The sequence below is a fragment of the Lotus japonicus genome, chromosome 5 (assembly GCF_012489685.1).
Source record: "Lotus japonicus ecotype B-129 chromosome 5, LjGifu_v1.2".
NCBI lineage: Eukaryota > Viridiplantae > Streptophyta > Magnoliopsida > Fabales > Fabaceae > Lotus > Lotus japonicus.
The window spans coordinates 52841087-52865736 of NC_080045.1; the positions used below are offsets into that span (position 1 = coordinate 52841087).

At 33.3% G+C, this 24650-nt stretch overlaps 4 protein-coding genes across 5 annotated transcripts; 1 reads left to right on the top strand and 3 right to left on the bottom strand.

Annotated features, from left to right (window-relative positions):
* Positions 1-596: 596 nt before the first annotated feature.
* LOC130717884 (uncharacterized) lies at positions 597-2584 on the top strand. 2 transcript variants are annotated; one of them, XM_057568280.1, is made up of 3 exons: positions 597-817; positions 982-1042; positions 1884-2584. In XM_057568280.1, the coding sequence occupies exons 1-3, from the start codon at positions 758-760 to the stop codon at positions 2093-2095; spliced, it is 333 nt and encodes a 110-aa protein (XP_057424263.1). In that variant the 5' UTR covers positions 597-757; the 3' UTR covers positions 2096-2584. The 2 variants fall into 2 exon arrangements, 1 of the variants encoding a protein (XP_057424263.1); XR_009012446.1 differs by lacking the exon at positions 1884-2584 and adding an exon at positions 1536-1850 and having other exon boundaries at positions 615-817.
* Positions 2585-6991: 4407 nt separating this feature from the next.
* LOC130717883 (nuclear transcription factor Y subunit B-4) lies at positions 6992-7984 on the bottom strand. Its single transcript, XM_057568279.1, has one exon. The coding sequence runs from the start codon at positions 7926-7928 to the stop codon at positions 7548-7550; it is 381 nt and encodes a 126-aa protein (XP_057424262.1). The 5' UTR covers positions 7929-7984; the 3' UTR covers positions 6992-7547.
* Positions 7985-20063: 12079 nt separating this feature from the next.
* Positions 20064-20831, bottom strand: LOC130719770 (agamous-like MADS-box protein AGL80). The gene has a single exon (XM_057570377.1). The coding sequence runs from the start codon at positions 20829-20831 to the stop codon at positions 20064-20066; it is 768 nt and encodes a 255-aa protein (XP_057426360.1).
* Positions 20832-23279: 2448 nt separating this feature from the next.
* LOC130719771 (agamous-like MADS-box protein AGL80) lies at positions 23280-24047 on the bottom strand. The gene has a single exon (XM_057570378.1). The coding sequence runs from the start codon at positions 24045-24047 to the stop codon at positions 23280-23282; it is 768 nt and encodes a 255-aa protein (XP_057426361.1).
* Between the last annotated feature and the right edge of the window lie 603 nt (positions 24048-24650).

Genomic DNA, 24650 nt, shown 5'->3' on the forward strand with positions numbered 1-24650 from the left:
CTTAATTTAATTATTTCATGCACATTTTTTATAGAAAATAAATAAATTTCAATAACTAAAATCTAACTTTTTTTAGTTTGTAGGGTTGTCTAAATGACCCATGAAGTTTTGGGTTAAATAGTCCATCGTCCAATCACATTGAAGATAAGTGCGTTATAATTTCTACATTTTATTTATTAATTTATTTATAAAAAATCCTATTGGTCAATTAATTGTGGATTAGTAACCCACACGAGTCATTTAGACAATTCCTTAATCTATACATATGCTAACGTATTTATATATTATATAATAACTTCAATTTATTAATTTTTTATTGTTTTAGTCAATTCGAACTACTAAGCGGTGCATGATCATATACAAAATTTCCTCTCACGATGGAGTTGTGTTTACGATTAATATATACAAAATTGGGGCAACACCACACCATAAAAGTGGTATATATTAGATTTTCCTTCCCCAAAATTTCAAATTCGAGTCTTGTCAACAAACAAAAATACACATGTTTAGAGAGATAATTTTATAATAATGTGAAGGTTCCTGACTCGAGAATAATCGTCTCTAGTAGAGAATGCACGTTGTTTGTAGAAAAGTACAAAATGGGGCAAGCCCGCTTCAGCCCAACCCATATCCAATTAGCCTTGAGTTAATCTTGGCCCAGCCTAAACTCAAATTGACACGGCGGTAGGACGGTTGATTCCGATCAGTTTATGCAACTTCCCGCTGTGCACATCGCATGGTCCGAAATTGAAGCAAAATGGCGTGCTTACTCTCCACGACCTTCACCATTCCTTTGCCAATGGTATTACTAAACAAGGTAAACCCTAAATTTCAATTGGGAGTTTAAATGGAGTAGACTAGAGTAGCTTTTCCCTGCAGCATATGATATGATAATGATTATGAATGAACTTCCAAATCTTCACTTTCAACTAACCATTACTCTATTTTTGTGTTTCTGGATTATTCATTACTTATCACCAGGGAGTGCATCACTTAGATTCTGCTGTGGTTACACCTTCCAACAAAACAGCAATTTGTACAGGTTTTCCTTTTCAACCTCTCAACCAGTTACCAAGTGCTTCAGAGTCATACAATTTGGCCCCGTTTGGGAAAACAGCTTAATTAAGTGCTTATGGCCATAAGTGCTTATGACATAAGCGCTTATTCATAAGCTATTTTAAAAAGTTAATTGAAAATTGAAAATAGGCTATATATATATATATAGGCATAAGCTCTTTTGCATAAGATCTCCCAAACACTGACATAAGCGCTTTGCTATCAGATAAGCTCAAATAAGCTCTTCCAAACGGGCCTAAACCTGCTTATTATAAAATATAAATACATGGGTTAGCTTAATTTATGTTCTATGAAATATACAATTAGACTAATTACAATTGTCTGAGCTTCTGGCTGGGTTTGAAAAACTGTCTGCTTAAGGGTTTTCTTGCCAATTTGTTAACTGTGTAGTAGAATTGTACATGATTTGGTTGTCTTGGATGGAAACTCACTGCATGCCCATTTTTATTATTATCCAGGGTCCATTCTTGTTGGAGTTAATTTTCCCTTATAGATCTCTGTTATGCTGTCACCCCTTCCATTAGGATTTCAAATGTATATCCGAAAACATGGCATAGCGAGATGCTATGATGAATCTGAATGTTTTTTTCTTGTTAGGTACTTCTGACTATACTGCCTATATGTAATGTGTGTGGGCATGGGTGCATGTGTGTCTATCTTATATATATTTGTGTTAGCTTTATCTTCAACTTCAGGTTTTAGACAGGCAAATTTTGAAAGTTCTATTTGTGGTAGTGTTTGAATTTTTTATACTTGCATCATGTTTGTACTCAGCCTTCAGTCTGAAATATAGATAATATTTGCAGCTCAAAAAAGTCTTGGATCTTGCAATTCAAATAAACTCGTATTATCCGTGAAAGGATGCTGCCAGCATTGTTTGATGTCATTAGATGAAACTTTCTGTAATGATTTGGATGTAGATTGTTGCACTGAAATCGTTATATCTGGTTATTGGGTGGGACCTGATGCTGATGATGGGTGGGGCTTTGTAGAAGCTGTAATCAATCAAATGACTTGATCTTATTTTTCAAGAGTTGATTTTGCTTCATTCATGTCACAAAGATTTAAGTAGCATTGCGGCTCTTGGTAGGCTGACCATAGTTTCTATTCTTCAAAGGCTCCATAACTAACCAGTCATTTGGAAAATTGAGATTATCATGTGTATACGGCTATTATAGAGGCATATCTAATACTGAAACAGTTAGTAAGGCTTGATGGTGCCTTGATGTGGGGTTTTTGCTCAATGTGGAAGTTTTGATTTGTGAGGAATTGTATTTTGGTATCATGTCCACATCTGTAGTTGAACTAGATTGAACTTAGTGAAAGCACTGTCTTGTCTAACGCATAGGCTGCTCAAGTCGACTGATCCTGAGCTTAGCAAGAGTAATTCTGTAGCGACGCATGCTCTTTATCTATGACTGGAGTCTCTGAGCTTTAATTAGTTGAAATCTCTACTGAAGGATTGTATCATTGGGTGAATGAATATTGATTTTGATAAAGTGATAAATGCTACATTGCCGATGTTACCCACTACAGAACAGAACTAGGGATTGGGTCTTTGATTTGGTTTCTATTAATTTCTGGGGTTTGTTGTCCATATAAATATAATTTTGGCCTATAATTTTTGTTTCCTACAAAAGTGACAAGTATCTTTTGAGTAATACATGACCCCATATAAGAGAGTCTTTTACCCACATGAGGGCTTCCTCTTTCCCTAGTGAGAGATTGTCTTCTCTTCCACATTTTGGCTTGCTACCTAGACCTCCATCTCTTGTTGTTTATGCTTACCGAGTAATGATTCATTTACACCTTACTTTCTCTTCCATATCATTCTCACTATATTTTTCATATCTCTCTTTGCATTTCCTATCACATCACTTATTATATCACTAATTTATCTTTTTTCTCTTCCTATCTCACTCTTGGTGTGAGTGAATGGAGTTGAACTAGTATTATTCATGCTTTGCCTTCCTCCATCTCTCTTAACCCCTCTTCATCTTCCCTCTCTTTCTCTCTTTCACTGCCTGGAATGGACGCATGTGCCGCGGGTGTCCATGATATGGTTTGTGCACATGCTTGTATGTATGTAAAATAAATTTGACGCGCACACACAAAAGGTTATGCACGATATTGACGAATGTGATGCGTTTAGTTTGACATTTCATGAATGATCTTGGTAGAATTTTTTACCTTCATCTTTTCTTTTAATTAAAATTAAAATTCGCACCACATTTATCTTATGCAATCTATCTCTCTGAAGTGTTGACATAGGCCATAATAATTCTACCTAGCTGAGTCCGGTTTTATGAGTATGTATTCTAGGATTGAGATCAGGTGTAAGGTTTGTTTTCTGAGTTCTGACTTTCTCCCTTGCATTATTACGGTGATTTAAGCAAATTACAATGGTTTAAATCAACAATAAAACAACAGCAAACTAAAAACAGAGTAATCAATCGTCCCCGAAGAATATCTCAAGTGGTAAGAGCTAGGGACATAAGGGTTGGGTGAGATGAAGGGTGAAGGGTCCCGGGTTCGAACCCGGAGGAGGGACTAATTTACTAACATTTCTAACAACTAACATTTGCCTATAAAAAAAAAACTACAACTTCAATCACCGCGAAACCAGAGTAATCAACTACAACTTTTATTAACCGCGACTACAACTTTTTATAGAGAGATTATTTATCATATAGGAGTATTAATTAAAGTAAAAAAAAACCTAATGGAGTAACTCGTCTGTCCTCGTCAACAACCCGCTTCTTAGTAGATTATGCGTAGCGAGTTGTGAATTTGGAAAAACGTTTCATCCCATTCCATCTCGGCTTGGCGGGTTGACATAGTAGGACAAATCTATTTTTTCACTTCTATATAATCACTTCAAGAAAAGCTTGTTTTAGAGTCAAAAGTTAGAGTTGGTTTTGATGTCGACACTATTTCTCGCTCTTTAATGTTAGCGAAACTGATGTAAAGTATCAAATAAAAATTAAGTTTCACCTAAGAGAGTGTCGGCTTACTTGCTATTAGTGTCAATCATAATAGACACTAAAATCATTGGTCAACTTAGCGTCTGCACATCGTCAATTAACAATAGTTCATGATCAACGCTAATGTGAACTGAGTCCAGCCCAGCTCGTAGACCGACACTAACCTTCGGTGTTTATTTGCCCCATCATCCTTATAAGTCCCATTTTCCCCTTCCACCTTCAAACCCTTACCTCATACTATGAAATTCTCACCTCCATCACTCCGTCGCTCCCCCTACCTCCTAAAGCGCCGCGTTAACGCACCAGCCACAACCTCTCTCCTCGCCCACCTTTCTTTGCCGCCGCCCCACCTCCCACACCGCTACCTCAACCTCACCCCCTCAAACCCCAAACCCTTTTCTCTTCGCTTCTCCATAAAGGTCGTACGCTCCAAGAGCAAGCCAACCACTTCTTTACTTCGTTCCCCACACCATCGCACCCACCTTCTATTGCGACCCACAACTGCTGTGCTACACAATAACACAACCGTTGCGCCCCATCTTCCTTCGCAAAACGCATTGCCGCGACCCACAGTTGTCGCGCTCCGCACTGCCGTGCTCTACAACTGTTGGACCCCATCTTCAGCATGCAACCCACAACCACCACTCCCCATAGTCGCCTCGCCCCACAATTGCTGCACTTCTATGTTCTTGCATTCCACAATCCTTGCACCCATCTTGTTAGTGCCTTACAAGAGCAGCTTAGCTCAAGTACTGCACGAATAGCCGAATCTGAGTATTTTTTTCTTAACAACTTCCGAAATGGTGATTCTTTTTATCTAAAATATTTTGCTAAGTCGTGTCTATCAATAAAAAAAAGTTAAGCTTATTGAAACAATATGATGAATATGTATTCATGATTAACTCAACTTTTATTCATGTTTCTTTTTAATCATGTAGGTAGAATAAATATAACTAATTTAGGTGCTATAAAATTAACATGTTAATTCAAATTTGGCGATGACGTGCATCATTTAACAGTTTGGAGGTCCCTAATTAAGTTTGTGGTCTTGTGCAGGCCGATCAATACTCCTAATTTGAAGATACTAAGCATAATGACTCAAAGTTAGAGGTAATGTTTGGCCTGACTGAAAGCGACCAATTTAGGGGTGTGTAAATTGTGAACAAATGATGTACTATGCATTAACATGACGCGAAGTTTTTGATTTTCCGTGTCGTACATTGTGTTGGCCAAACCGACGCTAAATATATATTGGTGGACTAATTAGTGAAGTGAAAGAGGACATTTATAATTTACTAATTGGCTGGCTAATCAAAGTTAATTAGATCTGGGAGTTTGTTATATGTTATTTGTCATTTCCATGTAGATTGGGAAGAAGAGTTAGACGAAGAGAAAGGACCATTCTGAATGATGCTTGAAATACCAAGTTGGGGATGGATATATATAATTGATTAATTGTGAGCAGTTTGACAGTCATTGACCTCTTAATTACGGGAGCATAGCTCGTGCATTTGAGAAGCTTTTCAGCTTGAATTTTTTGTAGAATATGTAATCCACCTTCTGTATGTGTTAAGGTTCTGCAACTGTCCTTAAAAAAAGACACATCTGACGCATGCAGTTGCCAGTCCAATCCCTCAAAAGGTTATGAATCTCGATACCGCAATTTCATGGTCGGATCCAATTGGAACACTGTTCATTTCAAACTGCTCAAGTTCTCATTCTATGATTTATATTTATTGATCAGTTACAAATTTTAATATAATTAATGTATATATGCAGTTATTCTATCAAGAAATATTTAAACCACAACTTAGTGTTGCATTAATGCTGATAGTATATATCAAATGGTCATTGGTCAACAACATTGCATTGGGATATATAGGTCCAAAATGTTTTGCAATGCTATATATATGGACGTAATAATTAATAGTATTCTAAACTGGCATATATTCTTTCATTTAAAAAAAAGGTATATATTCTTTGGATTTGATGGTTCTTATCTCTTGGTATAGTGTATTAGTGTTAGATTAAATCGATCATTTAAATAATTAATATCACGTACAATAATCTCCCTCTAATTAACATTGCTTTTGCCTTTTACAGACTGGAATTGCCTCTAAATTAGTGGTGAAACTTGAAAGCTTGTTCTGTACGTACCAGCTTCACAGTGTGGATCTTGTCAGAGAGGGATGGAGAGATTATATATATAAGCCATTAGGGCATTAGTTGAGAAGTGGTCCCAAAGAAAAGAGCTAAGGGAAAATCCTAGTATTTCTGCTAAAACCCTAATTCTGAAAGAAGTTGAAGGTCAAGTTGAGAAGGGCTAGCTTGGTGTTAACTTTAATGGGATTTGTCCTAATATTTCAGGCATGCCTGAGATATGATTCGACTGCTTTCACGGTTAAATATGCACATGTAAAGCAACGAGATGGTGGTCCCCCAATTCTAGGGTTACAAAACCAAAACCTACTACAAGTATGAGCTATTTTATTTTATAGGCTTTCACTGTTTAGTGGCTAATTTGTTTTGAGAGTAATTTGGTTTTGCATCTGCTGTTAAACTCATTGAGGCAAAGGCTTTAACTGTTTAGGATAAGTTGGGAAAGTTTGATCACAAGCATGGAATTGAACTCATCAATTAACTTTTTCTTTCCATACTAAGTGCATGTTATTATTTGAGATTAATTTGGCCATGAGGATTTTGGTTAAGGACACTTCATGAATTGCTGATCTACAAAGCTAAATATGTTCATTTGGAACAGTGATTTTACAGCAAGGGAAAATATATTCATGACTAGATCGAGAAAATTAAAAGAAATAATGAAAAAGATGAGAAGAGTTTTTTTGGTAAGAGTCTCATCATGGGTACTGCTTTGTTCTTTTAATTAAGTATAACAAAATTTGCAATATTTGGACAATATAATCTGGATCTAGAAACTAAATTCATTAACCCTATATTGAACATGACAATATAATTAAGGTTCATAAGAAATCTGCTTTGCTTTACACAATAATCTCATTGGAAACTAACCCAGATTTCATATCACTGATGTAAATACCTTCTGCAAAAATTCCCTTTAATTGGACGCCATGTTCTTGATTCTTCTAGATATTTCCAGATATGAATCAGATCACTCTATTTTTATTAATGAAGTACAGCTATATATTACTTACAAAATGGAAGAATAAGCTCAACACACTGATACAATATTGAACACAGAAGAAGGAAAAATTAAGTCCCTAATTCAACCAGATATGTAATTAATGGTAACTTACCTCAGATCGAGTAACCAACAAAATCAGAAATGTTCTTCTTCTGTTGCATCTCGTTCAATCCTCTTCAAAAAGACAGAAACTCATTTTTTTCTTCCGGCCGGGGAGGGGATTTTATCCTTTGCACAGATCGATCCGTGCATCTGCACTTGCATATCCCTCAGCTGTTATACCACACTTAAGCTATCACTCGGGACACACAGAAACTAACTCTTCATCCAGATTCATTTGCAGGAGAGTTTTCATCCTTTTCAGTACACCCTAGAGGAGCAAGCAGGATTTGTTGATTTTGATTCATGATAATTTTGTCCCTCTCAGCTTGTCTGTATTTAAGCAAGTACCTTCCAACGGCGTCAGCGTAGTTGTCAAACCCTAAGGAGCTGAGAGCCCAACAGATGTCATCCCCATTAACGGTCTTGCGATTCTCCTTGTGACACTTGTCAGAAGCCTCGCCTGTCACAAAACTTACGAATTCAGTCACACACTCCTGCATCATTTGTTTCCCTTCTTTGGAGATCTTTGCACTTGGAGGGAGGTTTTGCTTCATGATTCGTCCCACGTTTGCAATGGGCAACAATCTATCTTGATCTTCCATTTCTAAAACTAGACAACAATCTGGCTCTCTTGCTTTTGATTTTTATCTATGGACAAACTTGTTTTATATAGCTTAATTATCTCACTATTTGTGTATGTGAATGGCAATGTTTTGTGAAACACGATACGGATGCCACACTAAATTAAAAATTCATATGTTTAATTGTAACACAATTTAGATATTTTCATTTTTAAATTAAAATTTGTTCTGGTTCGCGCAAAGGTAAACTATGTCTAATGTTGTTTGACGCGCTCCGAAGGTTCCACAACTAAACAGACACCATATTGATCAATCCAGAGATAACTAGAATCGAGTTTTATCTCATTTCAACTGATGATAGGCGAGCAAACTTAAGTCAACATGTTCATAATACAATAGCAATTAGGTTGTTTACGAGGAACCGTCATTTCAGAAGCCTAACACAAAGATCGATTTACCGGACTATAAATACAAGTTTGATCGTTCATTTAAGTATTACTTATTTTGCTATTCCATTGTTTTTCTATAACTTTGAATGTCTCTCTCATACTAACTTAAACGTTAGAGTGCAAGTACCTTTCCCCAACTGTGTCAACATCTCACTACTGTGTTTAGAGATGTCAAAATTACCCACACCTGCGGATAAAAATCTGATGTGGGCAAAATTATCCAAACTCATGGGTATCCATAAATTTATTTAATGATATTTTCATTATCCATTTCTTGGTGGGTCTGGTACGGATTTTGAGGTATCCATACCCATTGATACCCACTCGATATATAAAATACTAAAATACTATATATATATATATATATATATATATATATATATATATATATTGGGTCTAATCTTAATGACTTTGTGCTTAGCCCTTAAGTTTTGGTTATTTTTCAAGTAAACTTGTACAATGGTAATGGTAAAAAGAAGTGCTTAGACCCAAAAAGGGGGAAGAAAATAATTATTCACCTTCATGCATGAGCCGTGAGTCAAATTTTGAATTAAATTTCTAATATAATTCTCATTTGAACAAATATATATTTGTGAATCTATATATGTCAATGGGTACCCATTGATAGCCATGGATTTTTCAAAATCATTAAAAATCTACGTAATGGATATTCATGTGGGTGTGGAGCGGGTACGTGTACATATTTTTATCTGCGGAACGGGTGGTGAATATATACTACCCATGCCCACCCGTATCCATTGACATCCCTAACTGTGCTAGAAGATTCATCAGGATTATACACCACCACAAAAGATCAATAACATTCAATAGTCGGAAGAATAAAAATTAAATAACTTTACAATGTAAGTAAATACACAAACATTCAATTATATTTTACTATCTTGCTTTCTTTTAATATAAATTCACTATGGTGTGAACAAGGTAATAAAATATAATTGGATATTGATTGTGCAAACCTTAACTATTTTCATTTTGGTATTTTCACAATACATATTTTTTTTAGAGCAAAAGAGATTATTCATTAAAAATCAAAAGAAGGTACAATCCAAAGGAAATGGATAAAACAAAACTACAAAACCACCAAAGACCACAAACAAACACCCAAGAGAAATGCGCAAAGATCCTAACAAATATGAGAAAAATTTTCTTTAAGTTCCGCGGTCAACCCTCGAATGGCATCTTCATCACTACCCGGAAAAATTTTCACAATACATATACTACGTACGTAGTTGTACCAAAATGATAGCTCAAGTGGTAAGAACTAGGGGACATGTGAATTGGGTGGGGAGGTCCAAGAATCAATCCTTGGAAGGTGCAATTTATCTTTCCGCTATAAAAAAAAGTTATTAAACACTTTTCTTATATCTTTATTTTTAATTGTGAATATTTGTGGACATAGCTAAACCTCATTGTAGTGAAAAATCACTTCTACTATGAATAAGAGAGTGTTGAAAAGAGAGTTGTGGTGGTGCGGTGGCGAGGGATAGGGGTGAGAGGGATGAAGAAGAGTTGAGAAGAGAAGAAGAAGAGGAGGTTAGGATTTTTTTCCAATTAGTTGTAAAATAGATTAATATTATTGATTAATTATCTATGTGGTGGTCAGCTGGGTTTCAGATCACTAAATGAGGTACTAGGTTTACATCACACATTTATGTTAGCATTTGAACGAAACAGTAATAGCATAATATTTTCTTCTTAGCTCTTACTTAAGGTTGATTAGATTATGTTTTATGCAATCTTGTGGGGAAACAACATTTCCTCTTTTATAAGTTCGAATTCGTTAGTATTTCATTCTTTACCAAACGTTAGAACTCCCTTAACTTTTGGGATTGGGATCTTCTCCAGCCCAAAATCATGTCCAGCCTCTATAGCTCATTTATAGCTATAGATCAAAATAATTAATGGTTGAGATGTGTTGAGGTGAAAAAGTAATTTAAACACTAAATATTTTTAAGGGTGGTATACATTGGTGGACCCTCTAGCCGCTGGAGAGGATCCAAATCCTAACTTTTGCATTCAAAATCTAATTGATGCTGAGATTCTCATTTTTTTTGGAATTAATTAGGAATACAATCAGATATTATAGGAAAATCTTAGTTGTTACTTGTTAGTAATGTTAGTAAATTAATTCATTCATTAGGGATGGCTTGAATCCTGATCTTTTCACCTTTAATGCCCACAACTTTTATGTCTCATAGCTCTTAATAGGGTTGTCAAACGGGCGGGTTTGGACGGATGCGAGCCCAAAAAACGGTGTTAGTGGGGTGAAATTACACCAAACCACCAGCCCGCCACCGTCCGCCGCTAGGCGACGAGTTGCTCGGATTCGGGTTGAACGGATCGCAGATTTCTCGGGTGGATTTATCAGTTTGTAACATCAAATGAAAATCCATAAAAATAAAGATGAGAGGAAGAAATCCAAAAACAAATACACATATCCATTAAAATTAAGATGAAAGGAAACAAATCGGATCATATATTCATACAAAACAACTCGAAAAACTCTTAAATAAATGCTAACAAAGAAGAAAAATGATAACTTGCTAACAAAGAGAAAATCTGCAGTAAGTTTCTTCGTAAAGGCGGCGGATAAGTGGAGCTCTCTTTCGAGGAGAAGAGATGAGAATTGATGGCGGTGGCGGCTTCGCTCCTTCCGTCAAGGGGAAGAGAGAAAAATGGTGGTGGTGGCTTCAGATAGTTCCTTGAGGATGCATGGAGAAGCGGTGATGGTGGCTCGAGGAGAAGTGGTGGTAGATCATGACGTTGTCGAGGAGAAGTGGTGGTGGAGGCTTGTTCCGTTGAGGAGAAGTGGCGGTTGAGAGGATGTTGGCTAAAGGCTAGGTATTTATATGGTTTGGATATTAGGATTAGAAGGATTGGGTTTGGCATGTGATTTTTTCCTCTAAGACATGGTTCGGTCGGGCTAGAGTTCAAACTGAATTCGACCGATCTAAACCACCAAGGTTCGAGTTTTTCCACCCGAACCACCCGTGAACCAAATCAAACCACCGAACCACCCGTGAACTGCCCAAAAAAACTCAACCCAGCCAACAACATGTGATCAAATGGAATAAGAGGAAGATGAAGAAGGGATCCGAGGAATTTTTTTTGGGGGAGGGGGGGGGGGTAATGTTTTGTTTTTTATTTGACAACTTTAATTTTGCTAAAGAATAATTATGTATTGACTTATTTGCTTGGCATCTGTGTGGCGCTGAGTTATTTGCTTGACTTTTTTGTGCCACATAATTAAATGAAGGCCACATCACTTATTTCCGTCATAATTTGGACGGAATATTGATGGAATGACGAAAATTGTGCCACATCACTTATCATCTTCATGTGTTATCATTGTTTGAACCATTGATTTTTTAAAGCAAAACATGTTCATTGAATTATAAAAACGTCGAGATACAAGTCTTCTCGATAAAAGACCATAAAGTAAAAAAAAGACAAAACCCATAATTTGCCTCTGTTTACAACAAAACTCAAACTTGCCAATGAAAATCACAAAAAATCAACTGGAACCCATAAATAATAGCAAAACTAAATCGATGAGGCCAGATAATGACCTACGCCTCATCGATCCAGCTTAAACTACCAAACAAAACCAATGAAAAGAAAAAAACCACCAGACTTAAGCTGAAGAATCATTGTCTCCACCATTGATATGCTTAGGAAAAAATGCAAAATCTTGTGTGGCTTTTTTATTCTTTTCATCACTTTGGCCAAGATTCACTTGTGCCTCTGCTTGCATACTTGTTCCATCTGCCACTTCAGCTTGTGCCTCTCCTAGCATGATTTCTCCATTTGCCACTAATGTTGGATCTGCCACTTGAGCTTGTGCCTCTCCTTGCATAATTGCTCCATCTGAAGCCACTAATGTTGGATCTGCCACTTCAGCTTGTGCCCCTCCTTGCATAATTGCTCCATCTGCAACCACCAATGTTGGATCTACCACTTCAGCTTGTGCCTCTCCTTGCATAAATGCTCCATCTGCAGCCAACAATGTTAGATCTACCACTTGAGCTTGTGCCCCTTCTTTCATAACTACTGCAACAGTCCCACCAGAAAGAATGGCGAGTTCTTCAAGCTTCTCCATTAGGACCCTTTTCCTTCTCAAGTATGTTTCCCTCCTCGCATCTTCATTAGCAATGTACTCAAGATTCATCTTACCTCGCAAGGTGGTGAATATGAAGGAAATGAGGAAATGTTTTTGTGTTGTTCTTGCTACAAGCATCATGTTATTTATAGAGCCCAATATGATATTAAAAAAGTGATAAGATTGTAAATAATGTGATAAGATTGTAGATTGATAGTATTATCTTTAGGCACTTGAGTGATAAGATTCAATACCATATGCTAGCTAATTATCAGTTGGTGAACAATAATAGCCCGTGTTTGTTTGAGAATATGGTAATTAATATGAAAAATAATATTTGTTTTTCCTTATGAAGAAATTCGTAATTATTTTTTTACAAAATAAAACCAATCCTCAGAATCATTTCATCTATGACTCTATTAACTAATTATTAATTTTGTTAAAAAAAATTAAACCATACTTAATGACAATTAATATTATAAAGAACAGGTTCAAAAAATATTATAAAGAACTTAAATATTAAATACTATTCATCATTAATTAATAATTACTAAGAAGTAATTGAAGAAAAAATATATTATAAAACAATAAAACAATCTTCTATATATATATGTAAAGGGGATTTGAGGTTTTGTATGTATTAAATGCATTAAACCATAAAGCTCTCATACATTTAAATTAAATACATTAAAAAATAACAAAAAAATATTAAATATATTAAAAACTGAAAAAAATTATATAATAAAAAACTATTCAACTACTTATATTAAATAACAACATTCATAAACTTAAAATTGACTTGAGTTTTGCATTTGACAAATATTAAAAATTAAAATTAATAATAAATAATATTTATTAATAAATAATTTATATAAAATACTTTTAAATCTATCTATCTTCTATATATCTATCTATCTATATCTATCTTCAATATCTATCTATCTATATATATATATGTAAAGGAGACTTGAGTTTTTGCACTCCTTTACATTAAATGCATTAAATAATAAAACATTTCTTTTTATATTAATACCTTTAATAATAAAATAAAAAATTAAATAAAACTTTTTAAGTTAATAATCTATTCAACTACCTACTAAAATCTTCTATATACTTATGCAAAGCAAATTTGAACAATAAAATTAAATAAATAAATAAATAATAAATTTCTTTTGTATTAAATACACTAAATTAAAAAAATACATCCACTTTATTATTCATTATATTAATTATTAATTGTTAAGCATTTCAATTTCCCATATTTAAATTTTTATAAATTAAATATTAAAATATAAAAATTTTCAAGTTCTCTTATTGAAAATTAAATTATTTAAATTTTATTAATTTATTAAAACTTGAGGTGAATTTTTTTAAAAATAATAATAATTGAAATTGACCACCTTTACATTAATGACAATAATATATTTTTATTAATATTTTTCTTATATTATTTACTAATTGTTAATAATAATTATAAATTAAAATTAAAATTATTTTAATTTTCGTTATTAATCATAAGTTGAGAAATTTTTCAAAAATAACAAATTAAACTTATTACTATTTCTTTATTAATAAATAATGTTAAAAAATATTTGAAAATTACAAAATGTCTCTATATGGTATTTATTATTACTATACCGAATGTATGTATTATTTGAAAAATATTCTTTAAATATGGTTTTTATCTATTATATAGATGTAAAAAAAACTTGAGGAATTTACTCAAAAAAAAAACTTGAGGAAAAATAATAGAGAAAAATAATTATAACAAAAGTTGAATAAATTTAAGTTTACTAAATAATATTCTAAAATATTGAAATTGTGACTCATTATAGTTATAATTTTTTAAGTTAAAATTATTTCATTTTTGATATAAAAAGTATAAAAAAATGTTATGATAACTTATATTAAAACCTTATTACTTGATTTAAAATATTTCAAATTCACTTAAAGGATTTTTCAAATGATTAAATAAATAAATTATTATTTTTAAGGATAAGATATGATTAAAAAACAGAATAACATCTGGGGATAATATTCTCTCTAACTGAGTATCAATGTTTACAACCGGATATATGATAAATCAGTCTCTCTGCAATTGAAACCACAATAATAAACCCAAAACAGAGAACCAAAAACAATATAATATGTTACAACCAAAGTTTCTAAAATTAATTCAATGCTAATTATTAAATATCAATTACTAAATTTGAGTGATATTATTTATTTACGGAAATAGATATTTTGTACGAGCAATTTAATGTACCAAAACTATTATTTTGATGTCTCAACACGGTTTTTTATTATATTTATAATAAAAAATAATTTTTATATTTAGTAATTTAATTACACTATAATAATTTTTATACAATATTAAAAAAAGTAGTGTAAATAAACCCGTGCAACGCACGGGTATTTTTTCTAGTATTATAAATTATGGAATTATTCATCATCATTAATTTCTATATTTTAAAATTAATATTCAATAATTTATAATATTATTTTATTTTTTATAATATATTTTTTCTTCATTATTCATCATCATTAATTTTTATATTTAATCATTAATATTCAATAATTTATAATATTATTTTATTGTTTTATAATATATTTTTTCTTCAATTATTTGTTATTAATTATTTATTAATGATGAAATATTAGTATTTAATATTTAAGTTCTTTATAATATTTTTTTAACTAAGTTGTTTATAATATTAATTGTCATTTATATGGTTTAATTTTTTAAACGCAATTAATAATTAGTTAATATATGATTATGAGGATTGGTTTTATTTTGCAAAAAAATAATTACTAATTGCTCCATAAGGAGAAAATAAAACATTATTTTCCATCTTAATTTCAATATTCTCTAACAAGCACTATCTATTATTGTTCACCAACCGGTAATTAGCTAGCATATGGTATTGAATCTTATCACTCTAGTGCCTCAAGATAATATTTATTGCACATTATTTACAATGTTATCACTTTTTTGATATCATATTGGGCTCTATAAATAACATGATGCTTGTAGCAAGAATAACATAAAAAACATTTCCCCATTTCCTTCATATTCACCACCATGCGAGGTACGGTGAATCTTGAGTACATTGCTGATGAAGATGCGAGGAGGGAAACATACTTGAGAAGTAAAAGGCGACTAATGGAGAAGCTTGAAGAACTCACCATTCTTTCTGGTGGGATTGTTGCAGTAATTATTCGAGAGGCACAAGTTCAAGTGGCAGATCTAACATTGGTGGTTGCAGATGGAGCATTTATACAAGGAGAGGCACAAGCTGAAGTGGCAGATCCAACATTGGTGGCTGCAGATGGAGCAATTATGCAAGGAGAAACACAAGCTCAAGTGACAGATCCAACATTGGTGGCAAATGGATCAATTTTGCAAGAAGACGCACGAGCCCAAGTGGCAGATGGAGCAAGTATGCAAGGAGAGGCACAAGTGAATCTTAGACAAAGTGATGAAATGAACAAGAAAGCCAATGGTGGAGACGATGATTCTTTAGCTTAGGTCTGGTGGAAGCTTGATAGATGAGGCATAGGTCATTATCTGGCCTCATCAATTTGGTTTTTCTATTATTTCTGGGTTCCAGTTGGTTTTTCTATACAGATTATTAATGATGTCGTTATTTCTTAATTTCTTGATAATTTTACACACACACACACACATATATATATATATATATTGAGAATTAAAGTCATGATATTATTAATGAAAAAGTCATGAGAACAATCCTCTCATGTAGATGGAAAGGCAAAGAAAAACATCAAAGATCCTGAGGTAGCATAAAGCAAAGCCAAACCCCCCGAGCTAAAATTTGGGAACACAAAGGAGCTAATGCCGAGCCTCATTAAAACCCCCAAAGGAAAACCCAGTGGGAAAAAACCAGAGGGGGAAAAAGAGTACTCAAGCAGAAGACAAACGATCCCAAAATTAGCGAACAACCCCATACATGGATAGTTAAAATAGAGTATAACATACAGTAAAGCAAAAAGAATGTCCTCTATATAAGGATAAGACAAAGAGCCGAACCATCAAGAGCCCACCAAAGCTTTAGAATCATTGAAATAAACCAAGTCCTTTGTGTGAATGGCTCCTCTTTTGGCCAACTTATCTGCCTCAGAATTCGCTTCCCTGTAAATGTGAGACACTTTCAAGCAATTCACCTCCACAACCACAAGCCATTGATCAATTTGGTTTAGCATACTTAGAAGCTTCCATGGTCTATTACTGCGATTATTAATCCATCCCACCGCCAAGGAGGAGTCGATTTCAATAGAAATATTGCGAATCATTTTAAGCAAACAGAACTGCAAAGCCTCATGAACAACCTTAACTTCAGCTTCAAATGCAAAGCCCAAGCCAGTATTTTTGGAGAATAAGCCTAAGATTTCATTCCTGCAGTTTCTTAGAACACCACCAATGCCACAAATCCCTGGGCAGCCTTTAGCAGCACCATCAACATTCACTTTAATTATACCTGGCTTTGGAGGAAACTAGCTTGCAAAACGAGCTCGAGGAGAATGAACAGCAAGCTTAATACTCTCAAAATTCCGAGAGAGTTGATCTATAGTGTAGGAGGACTTTTGAAGCAACGGGAGAGACCACCAGCCAATACGCAATACATGTAAATCCCAAACTTCAGAACTAATAAAAGGTTTCTGATTAAAGCATACCTCATTTCGGGATGTCCATATTGACCATGTTAAAGCATAGGGAATGAGACTCCAAAGGATTTTATCAGATAATCTAGGGAGAAAATCCCATTCCAATATGAGATTCTCAAGAGAAGCAGGCATTACCCATGAGGTTCCTTCCCGGTTCAAGATAGAACCCCACAAGCACCACATGGGATAGCAATGTAGAAAGAGATGGGATGAAGATTCACTCACCTCATTGCATAGAACGCAATTCACTGAGTCATTAAAAATAACACCTCTGGCCTGTAAATTTTCCTTCATAGCAATACGGTCTCGCTGTGCTTGCCAAAAGAATAGAGCCACCTTTGGAGGGAGGAGCTTTTATACAGCTTTCAGAACATGCCAACTATGATGGTTGTACATCTGATTTTCAAACCAAAAACATAACTCTTTTACAGAAAAAAGACCAGACCGATTCAAGCACCAAATGATCTCATCTGATTTCCAGTTGCTGGGATTAAGCTATTTATTACAGAGCAGAACTGAGAATGAATTTCCTCTTCCCATTGAAAAAACTCTCGGCGGAACGACAAGTCCCAATGCCATCTACCTCCATGATAGGAGCCCACATCAGCAACCAATGCATCCTTATTTTCACTCATGGTAAACAGTCTCGGGAACAATCACATAGAGCTCTCTCACTAATCCATGGGTCCTTCCAGAATTTTGAACTTTTGCCATCCCCTAGTGAGATCATAAGATTGTCTCTAAAACCCAATGACATCGAATTGTCATCTTGTAAAGTACTCCAGATATCCTGAATGATTCTGGAACCCCTTGGCAAGTAGTACGAGCCTTTATGCCACAGTAGAGAGCTAGGATCTTGATTATATCTTTCTATTAGAAATTTTCTCCACAAGCTATCGTTTTCCCTGCCATATCTCCACGCCCATTTTAATAGGAGGGCCTTGTTTCGCCACTCAATAAAACCAAGGCCCAGACCTCCTGCTTCCTTGTTCAAACATATATGATCCCACCCAATCCAATTTATTTTGCGCTGACCTTGAGTATGGCCCCAGATGAAGGCGCGAAAGATCTTCTCAACCTCCTCCACAATACCTATTGGAGCTTTAAAAATCGCCATTAGGAATCAGCGGGATGGTGCACAGAATTGATTTTACTAACACTAATCTCCCACTTAGTGATATAAAGCTTGAATTCCAGGACCTTGCCTTATTTCGCAATTTCTCCAACATTGGCCTCCAAAATATTAATCTTCTTGGATTGCCACCAAGAGGGGCACCCAAATACTGAATGGGTAGGCAGCCCACTCTCCAACCAAACAAGTTTGCAAGCCTTGATACTTCATCCTCATGGATATTACAACCTATCAATTCTGATTTCTGATAATTGATTTTGAGGCCTGACGCATAGAGGAAAGAAAGCAGCAAATTACAAAGAGTCTCAAATTGTGTCTCACTGTTTATATATATATATATATATAAACATGTTATAACTATATATAATAAACTCAGCATAGTTGGTAGATATATAGCTGAACTCTTTATACTTAAAATGATATCTCAGTCTCAAAAGGATTAATCTCATTTCTACCCGCTGTGGGATATTCTAAGAAAAAAATATTTCAATCCATAAACTTAACCTTCATCATTTCTTTAGTTAATGCTTTCTTATGGATTCATTATGAACAATGAACCAATTGATAAAAACTTAATTTTAACATATGAGTTTTAAATTTAAATAAGGGACCCTTTAAATAATTATTGACTCCTAATTAATAATGTACAGGTAAAAGTTTTATTATATCGATTGGTATTGATATTAATATTTATATTGATTGATAGATATTGATCGACTACTTATCTATATTAACAAGTTTAATTATGTAAGTATCAATTTTTAATTAATACATTTTTATGGATTCATCATCGACTGTGTACAAAAGCCAAAACAGTATAGTTTTTTTAAAGCAAAATTATATGTATATATATAATTGAATAGGTAAATTCATGAGAACAAATCACTCATAAATAGGCTTGACCCGCGTAAAGTCTGGTCTGAACTATTTTCACTCATATTTCTCACACAACTTTTTATGTTTTTCTTACATATTTATATTTTCATGCGATAACCTACTCTCTTTCTCTCTTTTATTATACATATCCTCCCAACCCCTATAATAGCTGTTAAATTCTTTATCCCAAGTCTTAATCATATAATCATTTCATTTTCTTTTAGATATTTTCTCCAACGGGAACTAACCCTATCAAACTTATATTTTTTCTCGAACTTGTTCTTGAGCATTTGTTAACAAGATATAATCACATCATTTCAAAAATTATTTTTATTTGTTGTTAAACAACTGCAAATCACAAATTCTTACAAACACGTAATTACTATGATCTAGTGAGTACATATATTCAACTTGGACTTTTGACAAGAAAACACATTCAAACACAACACCGGATAATACTATAGACTAAACTACAATTACTTATTACTTTTTCTACACAAATTTAAAGGGAAAAGCGAGCAAAGGTGGAGTAATTAAAGGGGATATCCTCATAAATTAGCGAAAGATATATCGATTTTCATGGCCTTTGCCATCTTCAAATGTGATCATCGTCTGAACCATTGATTTTTAAAAGCAAAACATGTTTATTGAATTATAAAAGCGTCGAGAAACAAGTCTTCTCGATAAAGGATCATAAAGCCCAAAAGAGGCAAAACTCGTAAGTCTGCCTCCGTTACAACAATACTCAAATTTGATTAAGAAAAACACAAAAAACCAACTGGAACCCAGAAATAATAGCAAAACCAAATCGATGAGCCAAGATAATGACATATGCCTCACCGATCCAGCTTCCACTACCAAACAAAACCAACAAAAAGGAAAACCCACAAGACCTAAGCTGAAGAATCATCATCTCCACCATTGATATGCTTAAGAAAAGATGCAAAATCTTGTGTGGCTTTCTTGTTCATTTCATAACTTTGGCCATGATTCACCTGTGCCTCTGCTTGCATACATGCTCCATCTGCCACTTGAGCTTGTGCTTCTCCTTGCATAATTTCTCCATCTGCCACCAATGTTGGATCTGCCACTTGAGCTTGTGCCTCTCCTTGCATAATTCCTCCATCTGCAGCCGCCAATGTTGGATCTGCCACTTGAGCTTGGCTCTGTGAAGTTGAAGCATTGTTGTTTAGTTCAATGATCCTCTGTTCTACCTGCTTCAACTTCTCATCAATTGTCCAAGCCGTTTGATTCAGCTCATCCTTGGTGAAAGTTTGAGTGATATTTTTATTGGCCAATAGTTCAAACATGCGCAAGGACATCTGTATCTCCCTGTTCTTCGTCTCCATTTTGGCTAATTTCTCATTGGCCTTCAGAATCAATTCATCCAACAAGCTCTCTAGGTTCAGCATCTTCTTACCCCGCTCCAATTCCGGATAACTCCTGCACTTTGTGATTATCCTTTGAAGCTCTAATGAGGATGTTGGCCATTGCTCTGGTTGGTCATTAAACTCACTATAAATCAGAGCACATGCATCAATTCTACCAGAAAGGACCGTGAGTTCTTTCAGCTTCTTTAGTAGCCCATTTTTCCTTCTCAAGTATGTTGCCTTCCTTGCAACTTCATCAGCAATGTACTCAAGACTCACCCTACCTCGCATGGTGGTGAATATGAAGGAAATGGGGAAAATGTTTTTTGTGTTGATCTTGCTACAAGCATCATGTTATTTATAGAGCTCAATATGATATCAAAAAAGTGATAAGATTGTACATAATGTGCAATAAACATTATCTTGAGGCATTAGAGTGATAAGATTGAATACCATATGCTAGCTAATTACCAGTTGGAGGATAGTAATAGCCAGTGCTTGTTTGAGAAGATTGAAATTAATAATTTTTTCCTTATGAAGCCATTAGTAATTACTTTTTTTATAAAATAAAATCAAACCTCATAAACATTTCATATATGATTGTATTAACTAATTATTAATTGAGTTAAAAGATTCAACCACACTTAATGAAAATTAATATAATAAAGAAATTAAATAATAATTATTAATACTTCAACGTTAAGTAATCATTACTAACATATAATTGAAGAAAAAATATATTAGAAAAAATAAAATAATATTGTGAATTATTGAATATTAATTATAAAATATAATTTAAATAACTAATATTAATTATTAAAATTAGATAACTATGTATATTAATAAATGTCCATTAATATTTTAAAATACTTTGAAAATTAAAATATCTTTTAAATAAATATATTATTTATTTCAATTTTATAATAAATGTCGCATAATATTTTATTTCTAAATTATATTATGACCATCTATTTAATTAATGATGGTTCATATATCCATCATGGACTTTATATAAAAGTAAAAAGCATTGTCATTAACTAATTTCATAGGATAAAATTTAACTTATATATAAGAAATTTTTAATTTAATAATTAATAACATTAATATTCTGACTCCAGATTAATACAAATTAAATATACATGATGTCATTAATTATTTATTAATATTATCATTAATTCTTAATTTCTTGATAATTTTACACACACAAATTCACACACACACACACACATATATATATATAAACATGATATAATTATATATGATAAACTCAGCATAGTTGGTAGATATATAGCTGGACTCTTTATACTTAACATGATATCTCAGTCTCAAAAGGATTAATCTCATTTCAACCAGTTGTGGGATATTCTAAGAAAAAAATATTTCAATTCATAAACTTAACCCTTCATCGTTTCTTTAGTTAATGCTTTCTTATGGATTCATTATGAACAATGAACCAATTGATAAAAACTTAATTCTAACATATGAGTTTTAAATTTAAATAATTATTAACTCCTAATTAATAATGTTAATAATGTACAGGTAAAAGTTTTATTATATCGATTGGTATTGATATTAATATTTATATTGATTGATTGATATTGATCGAGTACTTATCTATATTAACATGTTTAATTATGGAAGTATCAATTTTTAATTAATACTTTTTTACGGATTCATCATCGACTGTGTACAAAAGGCAAAACAGTAAAGTTTTTTTACAGCAAAATTATATGTATATATATATAATTGAATATGTAAATTCATGAGAACAAATCTCTCATAAATAGGCTTGACCCGTGTAAAGTCCGGTCTGAACTATTTCCACTCATATTTCTCACACAACTTTTTACAGCAGAATGATTGTTAGGCTTGATCCGCGTAAAGTCTGGTCTGAACTATTTTCACTCATATTTCTCACACAACTTTTTATGTTTTTCTTACATATTTATATTTTCATGCGATAACCTACTCTCCTTCTCTCTTTTATTATACATATCTTCCCAACCCCTATAATAGCTGTTAAATTCTTTATCCCAAGTCTTAATCATATAATCATTTCATTTTCTTTTAGATATTTTCTCCAACGGGAACTAACCCTATCAAACATATATTTTTTCTCGAACTTGTTCTTGAGCATTTGTTAACAAGATATAATCACATCATTTCAAAAATTATTTTTATTTGTTGTTAAACAACTGAAATCACAAATTCTTACAAACACGTAATTACTATGATCTAGTGAGTACATATATTCAACTTGGACTTTTGACAAGAAAACACATTCAAACACAACACCGGATAATACTATAGACTAAACTACAATTACTTATTACTTTTTCTACACAAATTTAAAGGGAAAAGCGAGCAAAGGTGGAGTAATTAAAGGGGATATCCTCATAAATTAGCGAAAGATATATCGATTTTCATGGCCTTTGCCATCTTCAAATGTGATCATCGTCTGAACCATTGATTTTTAAAAGCAAAACATGTTTATTGAATTATAAAAGCGTCGAGAAACAAGTCTTCTCGATAAAGGATCAAAAAGCCCAAAAGAGGCAAAACTCGTAAGTCTGCCTCCGTTACAACAATACTCAAATTTGATTAAGAAAAACACAAAAAACCAACTGGAACCCAGAAATAATAGCAAAACCAAATCGATGAGCCAAGATAATGACATATGCCTCACCGATCCAGCTTCCACTACCAAACAAAACCAACAAAAAGGAAAACCCACAAGACCTAAGCTGAAGAATCATCATCTCCACCATTGATATGCTTAAGAAAAGATGCAAAATCTTGTGTGGCTTTCTTGTTCATTTCATAACTTTGGCCATGATTCACCTGTGCCTCTGCTTGCATACATGCTCCATCTGCCACTTGAGCTTGTGCTTCTCCTTGCATAATTTCTCCATCTGCCACCAATGTTGGATCTGCCACTTGAGCTTGTGCCTCTCCTTGCATAATTCCTCCATCTGCAGCCGCCAATGTTGGATCTGCCACTTGAGCTTGGCTCTGTGAAGTTGAAGCATTGTTGTTTAGTTCAATGATCCTCTGTTCTACCTGCTTCAACTTCTCATCAATTGTCCAAGCCGTTTGATTCAGCTCATCCTTGGTGAAAGTTTGAGTGATATTTTTATTGGCCAATAGTTCAAACATGCGCAAGGACATCTGTATCTCCCTGTTCTTCGTCTCCATTTTGGCTAATTTCTCATTGGCCTTCAGAATCAATTCATCCAACAAGCTCTCTAGGTTCAGCATCTTCTTACCCCGCTCCAATTCCGGATAACTCCTGAACTTTGTGATTATCCTTTGAAGCTCTAATGAGGATGTTGGCCATTGCTCTGGTTGGTCATTAAACTCACTATAAATCAGAGCACATGCATCAATTCTACCAGAAAGGACCGTGAGTTCTTTCAGCTTCTTTAGTAGCCCATTTTTCCTTCTCAAGTATGTTGCCTTCCTTGCAACTTCATCAGCAATGTACTCAAGACTCACCCTACCTCGCATGGTGGTGAATATGAAGGAAATGGGGAAAATGTTTTTTGTGTTGATCTTGCTACAAGCATCATGTTATTTATAGAGCTCAATATGATATCAAAAAAGTGATAAGATTGTACATAATGTGCAATAAACATTATCTTGAGGCATTAGAGTGATAAGATTGAATACCATATGCTAGCTAATTACCAGTTGGAGGATAGTAATAGCCAGTGCTTGTTTGAGAAGATTGAAATTAATAATTTTTTCCTTATGAAGCCATTAGTAATTACTTTTTTTATAAAATAAAATCAAACCTCATAAACATTTCATATATGATTGTATTAACTAATTATTAATTGAGTTAAAAGATTCAACCACACTTAATGAAAATTAATATAATAAAGAAATTAAATAATAATTATTAATACTTCAACGTTAAGTAATCATTACTAACATATAATTGAAGAAAAAATATATTAGAAAAAATAAAATAATATTGTGAATTATTGAATATTAATTATAAAATATAATTTAAATAACTAATATTAATTATTAAAATTAGATAACTATGTATATTAATAAATGTCCATTAATATTTTAAAATACTTTGAAAATTAAAATATCTTTTAA

Coding starts and splice junctions, on each gene's coding strand:
- LOC130719770 (XM_057570377.1), bottom strand. CDS start 20,831: ATGCGAGGTAGGGTGAGTCTTGAGTACATTGCTGATGAAGTTGCAAGG.
- LOC130717884 (XM_057568280.1), top strand. CDS start 758: ATGGCGTGCTTACTCTCCACGACCTTCACCATTCCTTTGCCAATGGTA. Junction 818..981: donor CAATGGTATTACTAAACAAG/GTAAACCCTAAA, acceptor ACTTATCACCAG/GGAGTGCATCACTTAGATTC. Junction 1,043..1,883: donor CAAAACAGCAATTTGTACAG/GTTTTCCTTTTC, acceptor TAATATTTGCAG/CTCAAAAAAGTCTTGGATCT.
- LOC130719771 (XM_057570378.1), bottom strand. CDS start 24,047: ATGCGAGGTAGGGTGAGTCTTGAGTACATTGCTGATGAAGTTGCAAGG.
- LOC130717883 (XM_057568279.1), bottom strand. CDS start 7,928: ATGGAAGATCAAGATAGATTGTTGCCCATTGCAAACGTGGGACGAATC.